General features: G+C 38.5%; 1 protein-coding gene across 3 annotated transcripts in view; it reads left to right on the plus strand.

Annotated features, from left to right (window-relative positions):
- Nucleotides 1-24,019, plus strand: part of LOC117407398 (integrin-linked protein kinase) — a 127,973-nt gene that overhangs the window by 18,127 nt on the left and 85,827 nt on the right. For all 3 annotated transcript variants that reach the window (XM_034012376.3, XM_034012375.3, XM_034012377.3), the window contains 2 exons: nt 13,552-13,717; nt 20,063-20,158. In XM_034012376.3, coding sequence (XP_033868267.1) covers nt 13,552-13,717; nt 20,063-20,158 — 262 coding nt within the window. The remainder of the gene's footprint in view (nt 1-13,551; nt 13,718-20,062; nt 20,159-24,019) is intronic.

Genomic DNA, 24,019 nt, shown 5'->3' on the forward strand with positions numbered 1-24,019 from the left:
TGTACCTGAAGTTTATAGGTAAGCTTCAAGTTTAACTTTGTGGATGTTGTTTTTCACTTTGATAGAATGCTTATTTGGCTGAGATATTATCAGCTCATTATCTAACGAGGGAACCTGCTGCGGAATTAAATCATCCTTAAACTTCTGAAGGTGAACAATGTAACTTGAATCTATTTCACCTGGAATAGTTGTGGCTGCTAAGAAGATGCAACAGATGAAAAAAATCTGTTCATGCTGGCTCAAAACTTTATTTAGGCACTCTACGACTTGACTGGCAAAAGATAACGTTGGTTTATTGGAGTTCACAAAGAAAACCTTTTTTTTTTATTTTAGCTTAATACGGTAACCTTTTCACTTCCCTTTTTGTTTAAATATTGAGCTTTTTGCTGCATTTACAGCACTTCATTAAAATGATTTTCACAGCATTTTGTTAACGTAGAGTGTCCAACACACAAACCTTAAGTGTATTTTTATTTTTGTTTTTCGATGTTCTTATTCTTATATAGTTTTCTTGAATGGAACTGTTCATTTTAAGCTACATTTTTACACAACAATACTACTCACACACATTTGGTGACCATCGCAACTTATTTAAGTCTGTACATGAACTTCCAAAATGACAAGCACCTATGAGTACATATTTTAAGATATGATAAAAGCAATGTGCTTTTTTGTTGCATGTGTGTAGCTCGTATGTATTGTATCTTACAGTGTGATAATAGGACAACAAACGTACTGAATGATAATACCCCAAAATAATATTTTTAAATAAAAGTAGCTGCCGCAAATATCATTTCAGATTGTGGCTTGCGCCGGTTGCCGGCTTATTTTGAAAACCGTTACAGTACTTAAACTTAGAACACAGTTTAAAGTACTAAAGAGAGGCTCATTAAAGCCAAATAATTAGTTTACCATGGTGACATTTATTTATTAGGCTTCCAAGCCGTAGGCTGAGGAAGCCTATTGTTTTTGTTAGGATTATTATTATTTTTTTCTGCCAAAACATGCTCAAAAACTCACGAAATTCGGTACACTGGTAGATGCCTATGGATGATAGTCGGTGATATTCAGCAAATTTGCGCAAGGCACATGGTTCGGCAGCCATATTGGATTTTGTAGAATTTGTTAACGCCTATGTATCGGAAACCGCTTACTGCAGAGTTATTGCTATACATGTTGCTATATATGGTTGTTATATAACATGCAGAGTTCTGATTGAAGCCAAAATGAGCATAAATGATGTAAGTATGATTATCTTTTACGGTTATTCAAGGGAAGTTGCTACAGTACAAAACATGGCTGCTGTGGGCCAATGAGATTTCAGCATTGATCATCTAACCAATGGTTCCAATATTTTGGCCATAATTGACACAGTCAGCTGTGTCCAAAATGATTTGTGATGATAACGTTTCATCTATAACAACCAATGCGCTTACATTTCACACTAACAGCTTGGAAGCCGTAAAGTTGCTCGCAACTCTAGTTCCTTATAAAACTTCATGCAAAAGAGAAAAAATTTGGCCTGGGTTGGATTTGTATGTATCCAGTGATTTGATAATGTTTTGTTGGGTGGGTTTTTATTGTGCACAGTTTCCTAGTAACTGTAATATTACTTGTGTTATAGAAAATAAAAAGGACTCGTCATTAATATCGGAGTCATGGAGCCCGAATATTCGAGTCCGAGTCTTTTGCGGCTCGAGTCCGAGTCCAAGTCATGAAAAATGCGACTTGAGTCCGACTCGAGTCCTACAAGTCTGGTACATACAGTGAATATACTTTGTCATGTTGCTAATTTTTTATTTACAGTTGTGGCAGGAAACATATAACTGTTCTTTTTTTCTCGCTTGTCTGTGTCTGAATGTGTATTTAAAGCCAAGGTGTCGTTTTAGGCTCTCCAAGTCTCTCTTGGCTAATTGAAATCACTACCATTGCACACTGCATGAATGAGCCTACTACAACATTTGTAGGTATAAAACTAGGCAGAGCTTGCATTTTTAGGGGGTTATTTAGATATTTTGTAGGGGATTTTATTAAAGGTAAAAGGGTATGAATAATGCCTCATGGGTTTGAGCAAACCCCTTTGTCCAGTGGAGCTGGAATTACCTTTTATTATGCTGTAGACATATGGAATCTTAACTACAGCCCTGCATTAAACTGCATAAAGCTAAGAAAATAATTTAATGGGTGGGGGGTGATCGTTCAAACCGGGCAGTTGACTCGGCAGAATCCGGGTACTGTATTTAAAAACAGGCTATAATATGTAACAGAAATTAATTGAAAGTCTATTGTTTTGTTTGGTAGTGTACGGAAGTGATCAACATATTTCTGGTGGATAAATTAACATGTATTAATGACTTGTTTACATTTTATTTCTGTTGACATTTCTCATTTTTCAAAACCTTTCATTTTAATGTATATTTTTCCCTAACTATATTACCACCATATTTTTAACAAAAACTCATTGGAAACAATGAAACATTGTAAATCTAGAAGTGAGTTGTTGTCAAAAGTTGTTGAGCCATATATAATACAGATGTACAGAACTGCAATTTGTTTGTTTTCTGGTGTTAATTTAGAACAATGTTGACAGTACTACACATAAATGAAAAGAACAAACAAACAGTTATTTTAAATGGCTGTCATTCTGTACAAGCAGTAGTGTCCGCAAGCAGGAAATTATGTTGCTGAATATCATGGAATAAAAAAAGCTGTGTGAACTCTCCTGGTAGGAAATGGTAACTGTAAAAGCTGGTATCTCCTCTTCCAGCATTATTCCTGATCGCAAGTGTAAATACAGTGCTAGTCTGCATGTGTTTGTGCAGATGGGTTAACTTTATTCCTAGCCTTAGAGAGAGAAAGAGAGTGGCAGGCTGGCTGGCTGAGTCATGGAGCAGGGCGGTTTTTTAACATCCCCATACATGGACTTTAAGTGAGGCTTTGGGAAATTCTCTCCATTACACCAAAAAAGAACAGGGAAATGTGAGGGAGGGGACTGGAGAAGCAGAGAACAGGAATAGAGGGAACATGAAGGGGAGGAGAGATGGAATGATATTTCTTTCTTGAGTCACTTTCCCATTTCCTCTTCCTCCAGCTAGAGAGCAGCATATTTCCTTTAATTTGTGTTTACATTGCATTGCATTCCTCCCATTACTCTCTAATGAGAGAGAGAGAGAGAGATATATGTGAGGAGTAAATGAGGCCTGTGTGTGAGAGAAGCTCCATGTTTGGTATGGTGGGCGGGTAGATTTACAATTTATATTTAGCTTTACAGCCGGCATGTAGGACAGACGCTTCATCTACTGTGTTTACCCGCTCTACCCCCAACCAGATAGAATGCAGCTGTCAGAGGGTCCACCAAGCCCCTTTTTGGGCATTGGCTTATATACAGTGTGTGTGTGTGTATGTGTGTATATATGTATATGTGTATGTATATATATATATATATATATATATATATATATATATATATATATATATATATATATATATATATATATATATATAATGTATGTGTGTGTGTGTATATATATATATATATATATATATATATATATAATATATATATATATAATATAAAGGTGCTTCCCCCAAGTATTAACTCAGGGGGGTGGAGACTTATCCAAGTATGATCTTTCAGTTTTTTGTATTTAATATATCATTTTTTTTCTCAATAAAAACTCTTTTTCCCATAAGTGTGGAGTATGGTTGGTGTGTGTGTGTGTGTGTGTGTGTGTAGAGAAGTGGAAAAAAATCCTCATTTGGGCTCCCGAGTGGCGCATCCAGTAAAAGCACTCGATAGAGTGCAGGATGCGCTCTATAGCCTGGACGTCGCTGGTTCGAGTCCAGGCTATTCCACAGCCGACCATGGACGGCAGCTCCCAGGGGGCGGCGCTCAATTGGCCGAGCGTCGTCGGGGGGGAGGGAGGGTTAGGTCGGCCAGGGTGTCCTCGGCTCACCACGCACCAGCGACCCCTGTAGTCTGGCCGGGCGCCTGCGGGCTTGCCTGTAAGCTGCCTTGAGCTGCGTTGTCCTCCGACGCTGTAGCTCTGAGGCGGCTGCACGGTGAGTCTGCAGAGTGTAAAGAAGCGGGCGGATGTCGGCACACGCTTCGGAGGACAGTGTGTGTTCATCTTCGCCCCTCCTGACTCAGCGCAGGGGTGGTAGCGGTGAGCTGAGCCTAAAAATAATTGGGCATTTCAAATTGGGGAGAAAATAATAAAAGCTAATTGGCAACGACTAAATTTAAAAAAAAAAAAAAAAAATAAATAAAAAAAAATAAAAAAATCATCATTTAAATGCATGAGACTCTGAGGCACTGACACAACAAAATGTGAAAAAAGTTCAAGGGGGTGTAGACTTTCTATAGGCACTGGGCGCGTTAAGTAAGTGAGCCGCTCAGAGTGAGAACGCTCAGAAAGCACACTGAGCAGATTTAAATGACTTAACGCTCTGCTCCACGAGAGAAATGGCGAATAATAATTATTTGCTTGTTTGTGTTTCTGAGGTGATGGTAGATAAAATGGCCCTGTGTGAAGTTACTGTCCCCTGCTGTACCTCGCTGAGTTCGGCGCTCTGTTTGGACTGAACCTCATATCTGGCTGTGTTTAATACTGACAATACTGATGTTAATAATGAATAATATTAATACTACAAGCCTAATAATAATAATACATTAATAACTATAAAACAGCTCTACATTAAAAAAAAAAAAAAAAAAAAAAAATTATACAAATTCAAAAACAACAATTGTTACTATCTTATTTAGCCAGTTAACACATAACTTCATAAGTTGAAACCAGTTCATCGTTCTTGACAAACGTATTTGTCAATCCTGCCTGTCATCTCCACTTGTTTCCTGCAGGTGTCCATTCCGTCCGCTCACTCTGATCACTGATAAATGCTCAGGAGCGCTCTGAGCAATATATAGTACCAGTCAAAAGTTTGAGTACACTTGCTGGAATTGACAATGTTTTACGTCGTACACATTTCTGTAAATACTTGAAAATGAAAACACATGTTACAATATACAAAACAAAACATAATGAGTATCAAAGCAATGTTCAAGAAAATTGAAAATTGTCTCTAAATCGGATTCCTCTAAATAGCCACCCTTTGCCTTAATAACAGCCTCACAAACACGAGGCATTTGGTTAACAAGTTTCAGCAAGAAATCACTCGACATGTCTTCCCAGCTCTTCTGCAGCAATTCCCAGAGATGTAGAGCACTTGTGGGTAGCTTTGCTTTGACTCTTCTGTCCAGTTCGTCCCATATAAGTTCTATGGGATTGAGGTCTGGAAACTGGGCAGGCCAGGTCATTAGATTTGTCCTTCACTTTCCTTCTTCGCCAGATAGTTCTTGCACAACTTTGAGGTGTGTTTTGGGTCATTATCTTGCTGAAGAATGAAGGACTGCCCAACTAGCCGTAATCCTGATGGAATGGCATGCCTCTGAAGTATGCTATGATAGCCATGCTGGTTGAGCTTGCCATGGACTTGGTAAAGATCACCAACTCTGTCACCAGCAAAGCAACCCCAGACCACGACACTTCCTCCTCCATGCTTGACAGTGGGAACCACACATGCAGAACTCATGCGCTCGCTCTCTGCATCTTACAAATACTCGGCGGTTGGACCCAAATATTTCAAATTTTGACTCATCGGTCCATAAGACCGACTTCCACTACTCAAACGTTCAGTTTCTGTGTTTTTTGGCCCAGGCAAGTCTCTTCCTCTTATTCTGCACTCTTAACAATGGTTTCTTTGCAGCAATTCTTCCAGTTAGGCCAGCTTCACGCAGTCTCCTCTGAACAGTTGATGTTGAAACATCTGTACTTCTAGTAGCATTTAGCTGAGCTTGTATTTCAGGGGCAGTTAATCGCTGGTTTCGCAGACTTGTGACTCTAATTAACTTGTTCTCTGATTCTGAGGTCACCCTTGGTCTGCCTGACCTTGTTCGGTCCTCATGAGTACCAGTTTCTTCAAATCGTTTGGTCTTGGCCACAGCAGTTACAGACGCTTGCAAAGTTCTTGCGATTTGTCTTAAAGATTGACATTCATTTCTTAAAGTAATTACAGACTGTCGTTTTTTTCTTTGCTTAACTGAGCGTATTTTGCCATTTTCTGCTCCCTTACATTCAGGAGTGACAAACTTGTGCCTATGCTACCTATATTTATAGTAATCAGGGACCCTCACCTGTTAACAATAATTGGTGACAAAAGGTTAATTAGGTAACATGCTAGTTAACTCAGAGAACATCTAACAAAGACACTTTTATACTTAGGCCAGTGTTCTAACACCGTGTTATACACATTTCAGACTTTTAACTTACTTGGGCTTCAGACTGAAATCCCCTTGCTTTGGGTGACCATTTCATTGAAATTGGCAAGATTTACATTTTCATTTAAAAATAAAATTTTTGAATGCAGTTCACTTATGATTATCAGCTTATATAAGTACACGTATCATATAATGAAATATTAAGTGTTTATAGACAAGTTTTATACAGTTAAAAGCATAGATAATCATGAAAAACCTGGTTTCAAGCAGATGTACTCAAACTTTTGACTGGTACTGCATGTATGTGTGTGTGTGTATATTGTGACAAAGCTCTTGCTGGGTAAGCGAACTTGTACACAAATCGGTATGGGAGACACACACAAGAAGGTACAGTCACAAATAAAGTTTGTTCCAACAAGACGGTGCTTGTATGTTTATTACCTTGTGCCGTATTGGACACACGGCCCACAGGGTCAGGGATATCAAGGGTCAGTTCACAAATCTGGTTCACAGCCAGTAGGGTTCTCGGTCGGTCCAGGTCATACACAGTAAATCAATTAAAAAATCCACAAAACAGTAATAGCACACTCCCCAATGCCTCACCACTTTCTACTCCGCTCTCTCCTCCCTTCCTGGTCTGTATTGACCCTTTTTTATTGGCCGGCCACACCCCATGACTGTTGTGGGTGTGGCTGCCACGCCTCGGCACATTGCTCTGGCTGTTGGGGCATGTAGTCTTTTTGGGGCGGCCATTTTGCGAATTGCAGTCCCCCCTCTGGTTGCAATCCAGTGAGAGGACAGAGCCCTGTTAGCAGTTCCGCCCTCACATACTTGCCATTTATAACACGGCCCCTTGGTTTGTCACAATATATATATATATATATATATATATATATATATATATATATATATATATATATATATATATATATATATATATATATATATATATATATATTATATATATATTACACACAATGCCTATAGAAAGTCTACACCCCCTTGAACTTTTTTCACATTTTGTTGTGTCAGTGCCTCAGTTTCATGCATTTAAATGAGGATTTTTTTTCCACTTATCTACACACCATACTCCACACTGTTATGGGGAAAAGAGTTTTTATTGAGAAAAAAATGATATATTAAAAACACAAAACTGAAAGATCATACTTGGATAAGTCTCCACCCCCCTGAGTTAATACTTGGGGGAAGCACCTTTGGCAGCAATTACAGCTTTAAGTGTGTTGGGATAGGTCTCTGCCATCTTTGCACACCTAGATTTGGCAATATTTGACCATTCTTCTTTACAAAACTGTTCAAGCTCTGTCAAGTTTCTTGGGGAGCGTTGATGGACAGCAATCTTCAATTCATACCACAAATTTTCAATTGGATTTAGGTTGGGGCTCTGACTTGGCCACTCAAGGACATTTACCTTTTTGTTCCTTAGCCACTCCAGTGTAGCTTTGGCTGTGTGCTTTGGGTCATTGTCATGCTGAAAGGTGAACTTCCGTCCCAGTTTCAGCTTTCTTGCAGAGACCAGCAGGTTTTCCTCAAGGACTTCTCTGTACTTTGCTCCATTCATTTTCCCTTCTATCCTGACAAGTGCCCCTGTCTCTGCCGATGAGAAACATCCCCATACCATGATGCTGCCACCACCATGCTTCACAGTAGGGATGGTGTTCTTTGGGTGATGCGCTGTGTTGGGTTTGTGCCAAACATAACGCTTTGCATTTAGGCCAAAAAATTCCATTTTAGTTTCGTCAGACCACAAAACTTTTTGCCACATGGCTACAGAATCTCCCGAGTGTTTTTGTGCATACTTCAAACGGGATTCAAGGTGGGCTTTCTGGAGTAATGACTTCCTTCTTGCCACCCTACCATACAGGCCAGATTTGTGGAGTGCTTGGGATATTGTTGTCACATGCACACTTTGACCAGTCTTGGCCATGTAGCTCTTGCAAAGTTGCCATTGGCCTCTTGGTAGCCTCTCTGATCAGTCTCCTTCTTGCTCGGTCATCCAGTTTGGAGAGACGGTCTGATCTAGGCAGGGTCTTGGTGTTGCCATACACCGTCCACTTCTTAATAATCGTCTTGACCGTGCTCCAAGGGATATTCAAGGTCTTTGAACTTTCTTTATTCCCATCCTCTGAGCTGTGCCTTTCAACAACTTTGCCCCGTAGTTCTTTTGAAAGCGCCTTGGTGCTCATGGTTGAGGCTTTGAAATGCACTACCCAGCAGAGGGAACCTAGAGGAACTGCTGAATTTATCCTGAAATCATGTGAATCACTACAATTTAACACAGGCGGGGGCCACTTAACTTGGTGTGTGATTTTGAAGGCGCTTGGTTACACCTGAGCTAATTTAGGATTGCTATTACAAGGGGGGTGGACACTTATCCATCCAAGCCATTTCAGTTTTCATTTTTAATTCATTTTCTACAAATTTCTAGAAGATGAATTAAGTTTTTTTCACTTGGAAGTTGTGGGGTAGGATGTGTAGATAAATGAAAAAAAAAACTATTTTAATGCATTTTAATTCCAGGCTATAAGGCAACAAAAGGTGAAAATTTTGAAACTGGGTATAGACTTTCTATAGGCACTGTAGATAGGGCTAGTCAAAGTTTAAAGGTAAAGCACATCAAGGTAGGATTATGTATATATTTGCATATATATATATATATATATATATATATATATATATATATACAGTGCCTTGCGAAAGTATTCGGCCCCCTTGAACTTTGCGACCTTTTGCCACATTTCAGGCTTCAAACATAAAGATATGAAACTGTAATTTTTTGTGAAGAATCAACAACAAGTGGGACACAATCATGAAGTGGAACGAAATTTATTGGATATTTCAAACTTTTTCAACAAATAAAAAACTGAAAAATTGGGCGTGCAAAATTATTCAGCCCCTTTACTTTCAGTGCAGCAAACTCTCTCCAGAAGTTCAGTGAGGATCTCTGAATGATCCAATGTTGACCTAAATGACTAATGATGATAAATAGAATCCACCTGTGTGTAATCAAGTCTCCGTATAAATGCACCTGCACTGTGATAGTCTCAGAGGTCCGTTTAAAGCGCAGAGAGCATCATGAAGAACAAGGAACACACCAGGCAGGTCCGAGATACTGTTGTGGAGAAGTTTAAAGCCGGATTTGGATACAAAAAGATTTCCCAAGCTTTAAACATCCCAAGGAGCACTGTGCAAGCGATAATATTGAAATGGAAGGAGTATCAGACCACTGCAAATCTACCAAGACCTGGCCGTCCCTCTAAACTTTCAGCTCATACAAGGAGAAGACTGATCAGAGATGCAGCCAAGAGGCCCATGATCACTCTGGATGAACTGCAGAGATCTACAGCTGAGGTGGGAGACTCTGTCCATAGGACAACAATCAGTCGTATACTGCACAAATCTGGCCTTTATGGAAGAGTGGCAAGAAGAAAGCCATTTCTTAAAGATATCCATAAAAAGTGTCGTTTACAGTTTGCCACAAGCCACCTGGGAGACACACCAAACATGTGGAAGAAGGTGCTCTGGTCAGATGAAACCAAAATCGAACTTTTTGGCAACAATGCAAAACGTTATGTTTGGCGTAAAAGCAACACAGCTCATCACCCTGAACACACCATCCCCACTGTCAAACATGGTGGTGGCAGCATCATGGTTTGGGCCTGCTTTTCTTCAGCAGGGACAGGGAAGATGGTTAAAATTGATGGGAAGATGGATGGAGCCAAATACAGGACCATTCTGGAAGAAAACCTGATGGAGTCTGCAAAAGACCTGAGACTGGGACGGAGATTTGTCTTCCAACAAGACAATGATCCAAAACATAAAGCAAAATCTACAATGGAATGGTTCACAAATAAACATATCCAGGTGTTAGAATGGCCAAGTCAAAGTCCAGACCTGAATCCAATCGAGAATCTGTGGAAAGAACTGAAAACTGCTGTTCACCAATGCTCTCCATCCAACCTCACTGAGCTCGAGCTGTTTTGCAAGGAGGAATGGGCAAAAATTTCAGTCTCTCGATGTGCAAAACTGATAGAGACATACCCCAAGCGACTTACAGCTGTAATCGCAGCAAAAGGTGGCGCTACAAAGTATTAACTTAAGGGGGCTGAATAATTTTGCACGCCCAATTTTTCAGTTTTTTATTTGTTAAAAAAGTTTGAAATATCCAATAAATTTCGTTCCACTTCATGATTGTGTCCCACTTGTTGTTGATTCTTCACAAAAAATTACAGTTTCATATCTTTATGTTTGAAGCCTGAAATGTGGCAAAAGGTCGCAAAGTTCAAGGGGGCCGAATACTTTCGCAAGGCACTGTGTATATATATATATATATATATATATATATATATATATTAGCTCAAAGAGCCAGCTGCCCAACGTTTCGATATGTTGTACATATCTTTCTCAAGGGAGCCTATGTTTGAATCAAAACATTGGAGGTATTTATAGGTTTTTGACGGCATGACAACTACTTGTTGTTTACATTCAAATCCATGATTTATTCTTACATGATGTAATGGTGTTCTATATACTGTGACATAATTTTTACTTCTATCTTTGAATCTGTATTAATTCTAATTAACATTACTTTACATAAACTTATATTTTTATTATATCATGCAATGCTGGCTCTGAGGATCAGTCTTGATTTGGCCCCCCCAGCGCATCAGCACAACTTTTGAATGAAATTAGTTTATTTAAATGTTATATATTTATTTAAGTTAATTAGTTCATTCTTTTCTGTTGAGTCCCACTGGCATAATCGTGTTCAGTCTATTTATCCATTTACTTTCTTTTATATGTCGCATTGTCTAACATTTAGCTGTTCTAATACTATAAACTTTACATCATTTATGTCATGTCCCTGACTGGTGAAGTGCTGTACTATTGGTTCATTCATTTTTTTATTTCTAATTAATGAAAGATGGTTCTGAATTCTTTTATATAAAGTAGTTCCAGTCTCTCCAACATATTTGATTTCATCACATTTTTCACAGGCTATTCCATAAACAACATTGCTATTTTTACAGTGTGTGTGTGATATATATATATATATATATATATATATATATATATATATATATATATATATATATAAAATTATAATTAGTGCAGTGGTTTTCAAACTGGTAGAGGGGAGTAATTTGTTTTGGTCTCATATGGTTTGATTTAAAATAATCTCATGTATATATTCACTTGTAATCAAAGCATAATTTCTATAGCATAGGCTATGCTGCCTTGTGGTTTTGAAGTATCAACTATAGTGTAAAGTATGGGTGGGTGTGGGGGCGCAACGCCAGATGTGGAGGAAAACTGGGGCTGCAGTGACACTTCTTTTTTTTTTTTTTTATTTCTGATGTGTATTATTTGTCTCAGCTTGAAATCCATATCTTGGGATCCTGTCTGTACACTATCTGCTCTCGTTTAGAGGCAAGGATTGTTCTGCCCAGTAATTGGCATGCTGAAAACCTATATGCTACAGTAGCTGTGTGCTGGAATGGAGTGCATGCTATTGTAGGATAGTGTGAGTTAGGAGGTGCAGACAGCTGGCTTCAGTTGCCATGTCTGAGCTCTGGCACAGTTTATCATCTGCTACTTAAATACTGCAATATGTAATAGGCTAGGTGTTTGAGATAGTTAGGCTTTCTAGTGTGAAAAAACAGAGTCAGAAAAGAGTAGCAGAGAAAATGCTTTGATGGTAAGGTGACCACACACACATTACATCATGTTTCATACAACTGAACAGCTGATTGAGTACAGTAGTTCTATAAAACTAGCAATTTTCCTAGGGTGCTATTTGGGAAAAAAATAGCATTTGCAATCGTGTTCAGCCCAGTTGAATCGGCTTCCTGCTGCCAGACCATGATGAAGTGTTTTTGTTATGAGAAGATAGCCAAGGGATGTGACTGCTGAACTGTACAGTTTAGACATTAATGACTTACTGTATTCCTTCTATTTTAAGACGTGTATCTTTGTAAATGCATATTTATTTCTTCCTTAAATTGAGGGTGGCAAATTTGGGCTGCGTCTTAAATTCAAGGGGTTTTTAAATTTGAAGGAATGCAGTAATGCACCTTTTTTCATTCAAGTCATTCAAAATTCAGACCGCTGGTGAGATCAGTTTAATTGGGGTTATGATGGGAATGGATAAAATCAGTATTTTGAGATTTAGCCTCTGAAGTTTGTCCTCACTTTCTCCATTTACACTTGCCACTTAAGTCGACCTGAGACGGCTTTGGTCTTTTTTAAAAAAAAATTTTGTAGTGTAAATGCAGCTGGTCCAGGTCCAGCCGTTTTCAATGCCCTGCTCCAAAGAGGGCTATGCGACTGATTTGGTCTGTTTTTTGTTGTACTGTGAACGCGGCGGTCCCTGAGAAGGCTCATGTTTGCCACGTACACTTGTGGGCAACACCTCCATTGTCTGCATCAAACAAGCACAGACAACAGCAACAGGAAGTTGGAATTGTTACTCGGACAACAGAACCAAACAATAAAAAAGGCCAACAAGATGCTCGGATATATTGTGAAGTGTTGAATTTAAATCAAGGGAAGTAATGTTAAAACTTTACAATGCATTAGTAAGACCTCACCTAGAATACTGTGTTCAGTTCTGGTCACCTCATTACAAAAAGGATATTGCTGCTCTAGAAAGAGTGCAAAGAAGAGCAACCAGAATTATCCTGGGTTTAAAAGGCATGTCGTATGCAGACAGGCTAAAAGAATTGAATCTGTTCAGTCTTGAACAAAGAAGACTACGCGGTGATCTGATTCAAGCATTGAAAATCCTAAAAGGTATAGACAGTGTCGACCCAGGTGTTGATGAAGCTGTCACCCTGGGAGCCTTCAAGAAGCTGTCTGATGAGATTCTGGGATCAATAAGCTACTAACAACCAAACGAGCAAGATGTGTCCGTCCCAGCATTAGTTTTATACCATTACAGCAATATTATACAAATCATTTGAGCATAGTAATAATACAATGTAACTTGTAAAGTAATTAACGACAAGAGTGATCCTCACATCAATGCTTTTATTTGACCTGAAAACCAATATTATAGCACCATTTAGGGCATCAGTGAAAAAGTACTTTAGCTGCTGGATATTAGAGGCATATATTTGCTGCAGAATAAATATAATTAACAGGGAAATTTTGTATGTACTGCAGGAGTTATTGGTGTAAAACAATGAAATATAATATCTGTTAATATACTTGATAGATTTTAAAAAATGTAAATCATTTCTTTCTCTCCTCCACAGAGATGATCACGGTTTTAGCCCGCTGCACTGGGCCTGTAGGGAAGGCCGCTGTAATGTTGTGGATATGCTGATCATGCGAGGGGCACGGATCAATGTGATGAACCGGGGGGATGACACGCCCCTTCACCTCGCTTCCAGCCACGGGCACCATGATATTGTCACCAAGGTAAACACGGCAACCATCCACCTGCTCGCATGCAACATTGGTTCTGTTGGGTTGTCCCCTTTTCATAAAATCCATTTACTATTAGTGCAGAATGACTAGGTGGGATATCTAGTCTACAAAATACGTGTTAGTTACTCTGCAAGACAGGAACAATATTTAATACTATTATCACATCTAACAGTAAATCATATAATGGTAAAAAAAAATAAATAAATACTGTGCCCACTTTATTTTTTTAAGAGTGTAAAGTTGACGTTTTTTATATTATTATTTGCCATTTGTTCATAACATTACAGTGATCTCGGCCTGTACAGAAATTTGACAGCTGGGTTATTTAAAATATGCAGCTGAAAGTTCCACAGCGCGCAATGCACTCTCAACGAATCACAAGTAGTTATCAAAATGAATACTAAACCAACATTTATAAAATAATAACCGTTATCCTACAAAAAACACACACAATAAAATGATGCTTTCCAATTAAGAAAATGTTCATGTGATTTCCATTTTCACAAGTCTCAAACCGTATCTTGTTCTGCTGTAAACGCTTGGAAGCCTTAAAGTTGCCTGCAACTTCTAGTCCTGTTTATTCTAGTATGATGGTAGTAATTGTTATTATAGAATCTTTGTAAGTCTGAGTAAAAAGGGAGCTGGGTTGAGCTTGCTGACCAGTGACACCTGTGAAATGAAATAAGCTTTCCTTATCTGAGAGCTACCGGTGCCAAAGGCCAATAACCTTGAGAGGAAAGGCAGAAAACAAGCATCTCATTTAATTGGCTTGAGAATGTGTTCACAGTCATGTTTCTTATTACAAAAAGGGTAAACTTGATTGGGAAGCAGCCTTTAAGCTAAACACAAGTTTTCCAATCTAATTGAAACAATATAAGTATAAAGGTTTTAATTTAACAGGGAAACTGTTAAGTCATGAGACAATTCAGTACAAGCTGTGACCTAATTTGATGACTTTGGTGCATGCATATGGCCATGATCGAGTTGCCTTCATGAGCGAGGCAACATTGGACATTAGCAGATAAGCAAAATTTAATCTTGGCAGGCCGAGTGGGAGTTACTGGTCAAACACAGTCTTAGATTCAAGTTTTCTTTTTATGTATAATCTTTTATATTAACTAATGAAAGGTGTATTTTTTAGTACAAGTAAACAGAGTTAATGATCTTACTCTCATTACTGCAACATGTTATCTATAAAAATGTAATGAGAACTTGGTTGTAGAATATTCTTATCAGTGTGTGTGTGTGTGTCTAATATATATATATATATATATATATATATATATATATATATATATAAACACACAAACATAAATACATATGCACAGTATTTTAAATATAAATTATTGGAATGGAAAATCAGTAAAGTTGTGTGTTTTTTTTTTAAGTTTCTGAAGTATTGTATAATATTCTCTAGAGCAGTGGTTCTCAAACTTTCATAGTGAGCCTCCCGGAGCTATGTAAAAAATAACTGCGCCTCCCCAGTTTACTAAAACAACATAAACTGAAAATCCTATATGTTGCAAAAAAAAAAAAAAGTGTATAGTGTCGGATTACCATGGCTGCTTCGCGCAAGGCATCCATTGCTTCTCCTCAGTCGACACCTGAGGGAAAGCACTTGAAGTCAGTGTGGCCCCGGATTGGGAGACGCGCTTGGCCGAGGTTACACTCGCCTTCAAGGGGTCGGGCCGGGAAGCAATAGACGCAGCCTTGCGGCCTATTCTTAAAAGTGTGGCTGATATCACTGTTGTCCTCAATGCTCTTTAAAAATGAGGTTACTGATATTGCGTCCTCGGTAAAGAAGTTAACTGCAAGGCAAGACAACACCAGAGCAGATCTTCGCCAGCAAAAAGGTGAAATTAATCAATGCAACGCTCGTATTGACGCAATGCAAGACAAGATGGCAGATCTCGAGGACAGAAATCGTCTTTGCAATATAAGACCGGTGGGCCTACCGGAGCGAGTCGAAGGTGATGACCCTGTTCGATTTCTTCAAAAAGAAATTCCACGTTGGTTTCCGGCAATGAAGTCTAATGGCGATCACCCCCCTCTCGAGCTAAACAGAGCACATCGCATTTACTACGATGGTAATAGAGATTCCAGTGGGGCCCATACTTTGATATTTCAGTGCCTACGCTACACTGACCGACAGCGCATTCTTCAGGCTGCTCGAAAATCAGACCCGGTTGTCGTTCAAGGTCGAAAGCTGTCTTTCTATGTGGATTATTCTTCCATTACTGCTGCGAAGAGGAGGGTGTTTGGAGAGGTCAGGGCGAAGTGTCGGTCCCATGGAGTTGATAACTTTTTAGTATACCCTGCTGTTCTGAAGGTTAATTATGGCGGAGCGTGCTTGTCCTTTGACACTCAGGATGAGGTTGCTGCTTTCGTCAGCCAACATTTCCAGGATTTCGCGGTGCTTGCGGTTTCTACTGTGCGCAAGGCCCTTCGGTTCCCTCTGGAGGAGAAGATGGACTAACTTGTCTGTTGCTGTTATGGTATATGGTACCGTCAATATATAGAAAATTGTAAGGAACTGGACTGGAACTGTGTGTGTGTGTGTGTGTGTGTGTGTGTGTGTGTGTATGTATGTATATGTATATTATATATTTTTTGTCGTCAATGTGGTTATAATGTCAATGTATGGGACTTTTGCAGTGACTTTCTATAACCAGTCGGGTTGTTTTGACATTTCATCTATTATTGTCATTGCTATTTTTATTTTCTTCTTGTATGAATGGGTTCTTTGTGTGGGTATACATACGCATATTTATGTGTGTGTGTGTGTGTATATATGTATGTGTGTGTGTGTGTATATATATATATATATATATATATATATATATATATATAATATATATATATATATATATAATATGTATATATGTATGTATGTATGTATGTGTGTGTATATACACTACCGGTCAAAAGTTTTAGAACACCCCCATTTTTCCAGTTTTTATTGAAATTTAAGCAGTTCAAGTCCAGTGAATAACCTGAAATGGTACAAAGGTAAGCAGTAAACTGCCAGAGGTTAAAAAAAAAAAAGTTTAGGTTACCAAAAACTGAAAAATAATGTACATTTCAGAGTTATACAAAAAGGCCTTTTTCAGGGAACAAGTAATGGGTTAACAACTTACAGCTGTAATGGAAGTAAATTAAGCCTTGAAAGTTGATGCTAACAATTCCTACAGGTGTCCCAACTTTTGTTGATTACTTACAGTAAAAGTAAAAGCAGTGTTGGAACAGACTGTGTTACTACACCCTCTTAAGCATTATTTGGACAGTATTGTACTGCAGGAAGTAGTATATTGCTCTCATAATGGCAAGAAAAAGGCAATTAACAAAGGAAGACAGACAGACCATTATAACCCTTAAAAGTGTAGGTCTTTCCTTTAGAGAAATTGCAAAGAAAGCCAAGGTGTCAGTGAGTGCAGTTTCCTACACCATCAAAAGGCACTTGGAAACTGGAGGAAACTCTGACAGGAAGAGGTCTGGCAGACGCAAAGCCCCAACAGAATCAGAAGACAAGTTTCTGAGAGTCAACAGCTTGCGTGATAGGCGGCTCACAGGACAACAGCTTCAAGCACAGCTTAACACTGGTCTAAGTAAGCAAGTCTCAGTTTCAACTGTGAAGAGAAGACTTCGAGCTGCAGGTTTGACAGGTCGAGTGGCAGTAAGAAAGCCATTGCTAAGATGGCAAAATAAGAAAAAGAGGCTTGCCTGGGCCATGAAGCACCACCAGTGGACAACTGAAGACTGGAAGAAGGTCTTATGGACCGATGAATCAAAATTTGAAATCTTCGGTTCATCACGCAGGGGTTTTGTACGCCGTTGAGTAGGCGAAAGGGTGGTTCCTCGGTGTGTGACACCAACTGTCAAACATGAAGGAGGAAGCGTGATGATCTGGGGCTCTTTTGCTGGATCTAGAGTCGGCGACTTGCACAGAGTGAGTGGCACCCTGAACCAAAACTGCTACCACAGCATTTTGCAGCGCCATGCAATACCTTCTGGTATACACCTAGTTGGTCAGGGGTTCATCCTACAGCAAGATAATGACCCAAAACATACCTCCAGGCTATATCAGAAAAGAACAAGACGGTAGGCTTCAAATCATGGAATGGCCAGCAGAGTCCCCAGACTTAAACCCCATCGGGATGAACTGGACAGAAGGGTGAAAGCAAAGCAACCTACAAGTGCAACACATTTGTGGGAACTTCTGCAACAGTGTTGGGAAGAACTTTCCGAACAATATTTGATTTCCATTGTAGAAAGAATGCCACGAGTGTGTTCGGCTGTTATATCTGCAAAAGGTGGCTACTTTGAGGAGTCAAAAATTTAGATTAAATTTTGTTAAACAAAACGATTCCATGATTTCTATTTATCTCCAATTGTTGATTTGTTCTATGCTTTAATTTCAGAGTACATTGAGACATTAAACTGCGTAAATTTCAATAAAAACTGGAAAAATGGAGGTGTTCTAAAACTTTTGACCGGTAGTGTATGTATATGTGTATATATATGTGTGTGTGTGTGTGTATGTATGTGTGTATATATATATATATATATATATATATATATATATATATATATATATATAATATATATATATATTGTATGTGTGTTTGTGTATATATGTATATAATATAATATAACTTTTTGGGGTTGGGGATAGTTTTATGCTTGTTGCAGTTGTTCAGCTTGCATTCTTTCTTTAGTATATGTGAGGTTGTTTTAGGTTCCCCTCGTGGTATTTTGGTTCACTGGGATTGCAGTGTGCGCTGGGGAGGGAGGTCGGGTGGGTGGAGGGTAGGGTGGGGAGAGGTGGACATGACTATTGGATTTTCTCTTTAGTTTATTTTGCTGTGTTCCTATCAGTACCATGTGGTTATACTACAGTATGTTACTACTTGATGAGTGCCGAGCCAGTTACATTTCTGCATATTCTATTTATTTTTTCTGTGAGAGTTATGTATCTATCTTATTCTGTTTTTTGGATCTTTATTCCTCTCTTTGACCATGGGTAGTTATTAGTTCCTGGAATTTGCGTGGGGCCAATCACCTTATAAAGAGAGCGCAATGCTTAGATTATCTTCGAAGGAAAAAAACTGACATTGCATGTATAGAGGAATCTCACTTGCTTTCAGGTGACGTTACTCGATTTCAGAATAAACATTACAAGGTGGTGGCGCACACTTCTGCTCAGAGTAAACATAGAACATAAGAAGAACATAAGAACATAAGAAAGTTTACAAACGAGAGGAGGCCATTCAGCCCATCTTGCTCATTTGGTTGTTAGTAGCATATTGATCCCAGAGTCTCATCAAGCAGCTTCTTGAAGGATCCCAGGGTCTCAGCTTCAACAACATTACTGGGGAGTTGGTTCCAGACCCTCACAATTCTCTGTGTAAAAAAGTGCCTCCTATTTTCTGTTTTGAATGCCCCTTTATCTAATCTCCATTTGTGACCCCTGATCCTTGTTTCTTCTTTTTTCTGGTCAAAAAAGTCCACTGGGTCGACATTGTCTATACCTTTTAGGATTTTTAATGTTTGAATCAGATCGCCACATTTGTTCAAGACTGAATAGATTCAATTCTTTTAGCCTGTCTGCATACGACATGCCTTTTAAACCCGGGATAATTCTGGTTGCTCTTCTTTGCACTCTTTCTAGAGCAGCAATATCCTTTTTGTAACGAGGTGACCAGAACTGAACACAATATTCTAGGTGAGGTCTTACTAATGCATTGTAGAGTTTTAACATTACTTCCCTTGATTTAAATTCAACACTTCTCACAATATATCCGAGCATCTTGTCAAGCACAGGCAGTGGTTCTTTATGACGATATGATTCCTCACCACAATACTCCCTCAATCATAATGTATCAATCTGTTTGTACCACTGAATCACTGATACATGAGAATTTGTTTCATACATTTAGGTAGCAGCACCAGCACCTTTCATCCACATACAGTACTGAGGGCTGGTAGAATCCATCAGGAGTAGGTCTTGTCACAGTGTTTGATTTATGTTACTATATTAATTATTGTATTATGTCTACATGCAGCAAAGCGATTAGCTCCTGAAAATGCCCACCGGCGTAGTGCTGAAACTGCCAACGTTTTCTCATTGTACAAAAAGTACAAGCACAAGTGAGCTAAACAAAGTAATTGGACACTACAAAATTGAGGAGAAAATAACAAAAAAACTAAAAAAAAGAAAAAAAGACGGCTAGCTCATTAAAGTAATAAAGCTCTAATCATTTTATATTCAGCAATCATTTTATTATGTTGTGTAATTCCATTTGTGAACCTGTGTGTAATGGCTTACCTTTGTTTCAGCTGATCCAGTGCAAAGCGGACACCAATGCAGTGAATGAACATGGGAACACACCGCTGCACTATGCCTGCTTCTGGGGTCAAGAACAGGTTGCTGAGGTCAGAACTTCTCCACAATAGGCTTCATATTCATCATGTTTGGATAATATATGAATATTATTAACATATGATATTTATACCCAAGTAATGTATTGGGTAACGGCTCACAGTTGTTGCATGCATTTAGGTTTGTTCTTAACTCCCTTGAAATAAGGTTTCCTGTGTTGAACATGACCTGTGTTGAAATTGCAAAACTATATCACGCTCGGTATCATTACCTAGAAACAGCAAATGGAGTTTGTTTGATTTGAGTAAGACTTTCTTAATTCATCTCAGTCCAAACATGTGGCATAGTGTTTTTAACTTACTAACTGATCACTTTTTAATCCATATGGACATCTGAGGTTTTAGTTACTACAGACAGGCAGAAATAATGTATAAAAAGAAAGTATTTTATGTATGTACTGTTGGGAATTTGGTCCTAATGTAGTAGATATTCTGATATAAAATTGTATGCTGGAAGTATTTCTCAATTTCCATGTTTAACACCTTTAACACAATCGTGTAGCCTTGTGTGGCAGGATAGCGTCACGGCCCAAGCTGTTACCGGCAGGAATGAGACTCAGTCACGAAGTTGCAGTTTAAGCACATATGTGCACATTTATTTAATACAAAACCAAAGAAAAAAACACAAACGAATGAACAAGGCACGAGGGCCGAAATAAAGAGTTTAAACACAACAATAAGGACTATAGATCCAAAACTTACATGGGCAAAGCTGGGCAACGCCTTCACTGGCTTTTCTCCTTACACCACCACCTAAAGAGAGGATTTTCTCTCATTTTTATTTATTATTATTATTATTATTATTATTATTATTATTATTATTATTATTTATTTCTTAGCAGACGCCCTTATCCAGGGCGACTTACAATTGTTACAAGATATCACATTATTTTTTACATACAATTACCCATTTATACAGTTGGGTTTTTACTGGAGCAATCTAGGTAAAGTACCTTGCTCAAGGGTACAGCAGCAATGTCCCCCACCTGGGATTGATCCCATGACCCTCCGGTCAAGAGTCCAGGGCCCTAACCACTACACACTGCTGCTCGTGGCCATTCTCCAATTAGCACTCAGTTACCTAATTGGGGAATGGCCACACCTGTGATTGTTGGCAGGGACAGATTTATTTACAGATTTACATCCCTGCCAACCTTACTTTCCCACACACGCTATTTACATCTAGGGCTTTCGCCCTGCCACACCTTGACACTTAAATTTTTATATTGTAAATAGGTGCATTTGGCAACATTAGTTGTAATAAACTGGCCTTTTGCAGGAGTGTCAAACTCAGTTCCTGGAGGACTGCAGTGTCTTCTACCTTTCGTTCCACCCGAGCATTTAATTACTTAATTGGTCTAATTATGTAATTGCACAAATTTAACACTTCTTTCCAGGCCTCAAAATGTTTTATAGGTAGTGTACCTTGAATCAAGTGCATTTTTGAAATAATCAAATGCAAAAGACCTTGACAAAACATTAAATATGTCCAATTGAACAAATAATTAGATCAATTAAGTTAATTGAGAGCTTAAGTTGGAATGAAAACCAGAAGACTGTGAGGCCCTCGAGGACTGGAGTTTGATACCCCTAGTCTTTTGGGTCTGGTTCACCAAATTCTTTTGGTTGTGTATGTGTATATGTATGCATTGTGGCAGGGCGAATCCCTGCCTGAAGAAAATGTGTTGGTGGCTGGCAGGGATAGGGTTAATTTCTACCCCTGCCAGATAAATGTGTGTGGGTGTGGCTGTGCTCGCACAGACACAGGTGTAATTAGTTTATTTAATTTGATGAACTGTTTAATTGTTTTATGATTTAATTTGTGTCACCTGCCGGTAATTAGGAGGCAGGTACAGTGATTTGCAGAAGTATTCACCCCCTACCAATAATGTCACATTTTGTTGAATTACAAATAATGTATGCACAGTTTTTCAAACAAATGTTTTTTTATTCAAAGCTGTAGTGGTTAAACTGAACACTGTTATAGGAGGTTAAATGTCAGCAAAACTTGCAAAGAAAATGTACAAAATGAAATTTACTGGTTGCATAAGTCTTCAACCCCTTAAGTCAGTACTTTTGTAGAAGCACCTTTTGCAGCAATTACTGCTATGAGTCTTTTTGGATAGGTCTCTACTAGCTTTGCACAGTAGGATGGTGACATTTTTGCCCATTCTTCACAGAAAAATTGCTCCATTTCTGATAAGTTTGTTGGGAATCTTTTTGATGGACTGCTATCTTCAAGTATTGCCATACATTTCGATTTGATTCAAGTCAGGACTTTGACTGGGCCACTCAAGAACATTTAATTATTTTCTTGTTCAACCACTCCAGTGTGGCTTTGGCTTTGTGCTTCGGGTCTTTGTCCTGCTGAAATGTGAATTTCCTCCCCAGTTTCAGAGTCTTGGCTGACTCAAACATGTTTACCTCAAGGATTCGACCTGTACTTTGCACCATGCATTCTCCCCTCTATCCTAACAAGCTTCCCAGTCCCTGCTGAAGAGAAGCATCCCCATAACATCATCCTGCTACCACCATGCTTGACAGTTGGGTGATGTGCAGTGTTGGGCTTGCGCCAGACGTAACGCTTGGAATTTAGACAGAAAAGTTAAATTTTTGTCTTGTCTGACCACAAAACCCTTTTTCCACATGTCTGCAGTATCATCTACATGTTTTTTTGCCAACTCCATACGTGCTTTAAGATGAAGCTTTTTGAGTAATGGCTTCATTCTTACCACCTGTCCATACAGGCCAGCTCTGTGTAGGGACCGGCTTATTGTTGATGTGTGAACACTGACTCCCATCTCAGACACAGGTCATTAGTTTCCTGCTTGCCCGGCTGCTCAGTTTGGGAGGGCGACCTGAGTAGTAATATTACTATAGCTTATGTCAAAAGTCTAATTTATGACCCTTTTGACTTTTTTTGACCTTATAGGTATGAATTTATGAATATATAATGAGGGGGCGTGGATTTATGAATTTATGAATATATAATGAGGGGTGTGGATTTATGAATATATAATGAGGGGGCCGTGGATTTTATTATGGTTACAAGACATATATGCTTATTGAATATAGGTATATATTATATATATATCCCTATAAACTTATGGCACGTCTTTTATAAGATATGGACAACAAATCTGTATTTAATATGTTATTTATGTAATCGGGATTGTGGGCTACCCAAGTTTTTATAAATGCTTATGTTAACTTATGCTTTGTGCAGACAGCATTAAAGTCTTTTTTTTACATAAGACACTCAATGAAAAAGGAGAAAGTTTAAAAAGAAGTTATTAAAAGCAAAAAGAAAAACCAAAAAAAGAAAATGCCTTATTCCCCATTTAAAAGCATTTAAACAAACATTACACACTGTTATCTCATTATATATATATATATATATATATATATATATATATATATATATATATAATATATATATAGACACTTAATGAAAAAGAAAGTTTAAAACAGCGTATCATAAAATAAAACAGATATTAAATTAAATATTTATAAAAAAAGAACAAAACAAAACAAAACAAATCTACCAAAGTACAATTTCTGAAAAAGCTCTCTCTCTCTCTCTCTCTCTCTCTCTCTCTCTCTCTCTCTCTCTCTCTGTTTTTCCAAAAAAAACAAACACCTGCCCTGCACAAGTACAGCCCGAATTCTCTCCCTCTCAGACATCTGCCCGCTTCAAGATTCACCCGCTAAATGACTCCAAAAACTCGTTCTGTGACTTAAATATGGGGGCGGTTCCTTTGCACCGCACATGCGCACAAAACACACACCCAGTGAGAATATGTGCCATTCGATTTTACATGTAATGAACAGACTGGGGGGTATATATGTGCTGAA

The sequence above is a fragment of the Acipenser ruthenus genome, chromosome 8, assembly GCF_902713425.1.
Source record: "Acipenser ruthenus chromosome 8, fAciRut3.2 maternal haplotype, whole genome shotgun sequence".
In the NCBI taxonomy this organism is placed as follows: Eukaryota; Metazoa; Chordata; class Actinopteri; order Acipenseriformes; family Acipenseridae; genus Acipenser; species Acipenser ruthenus.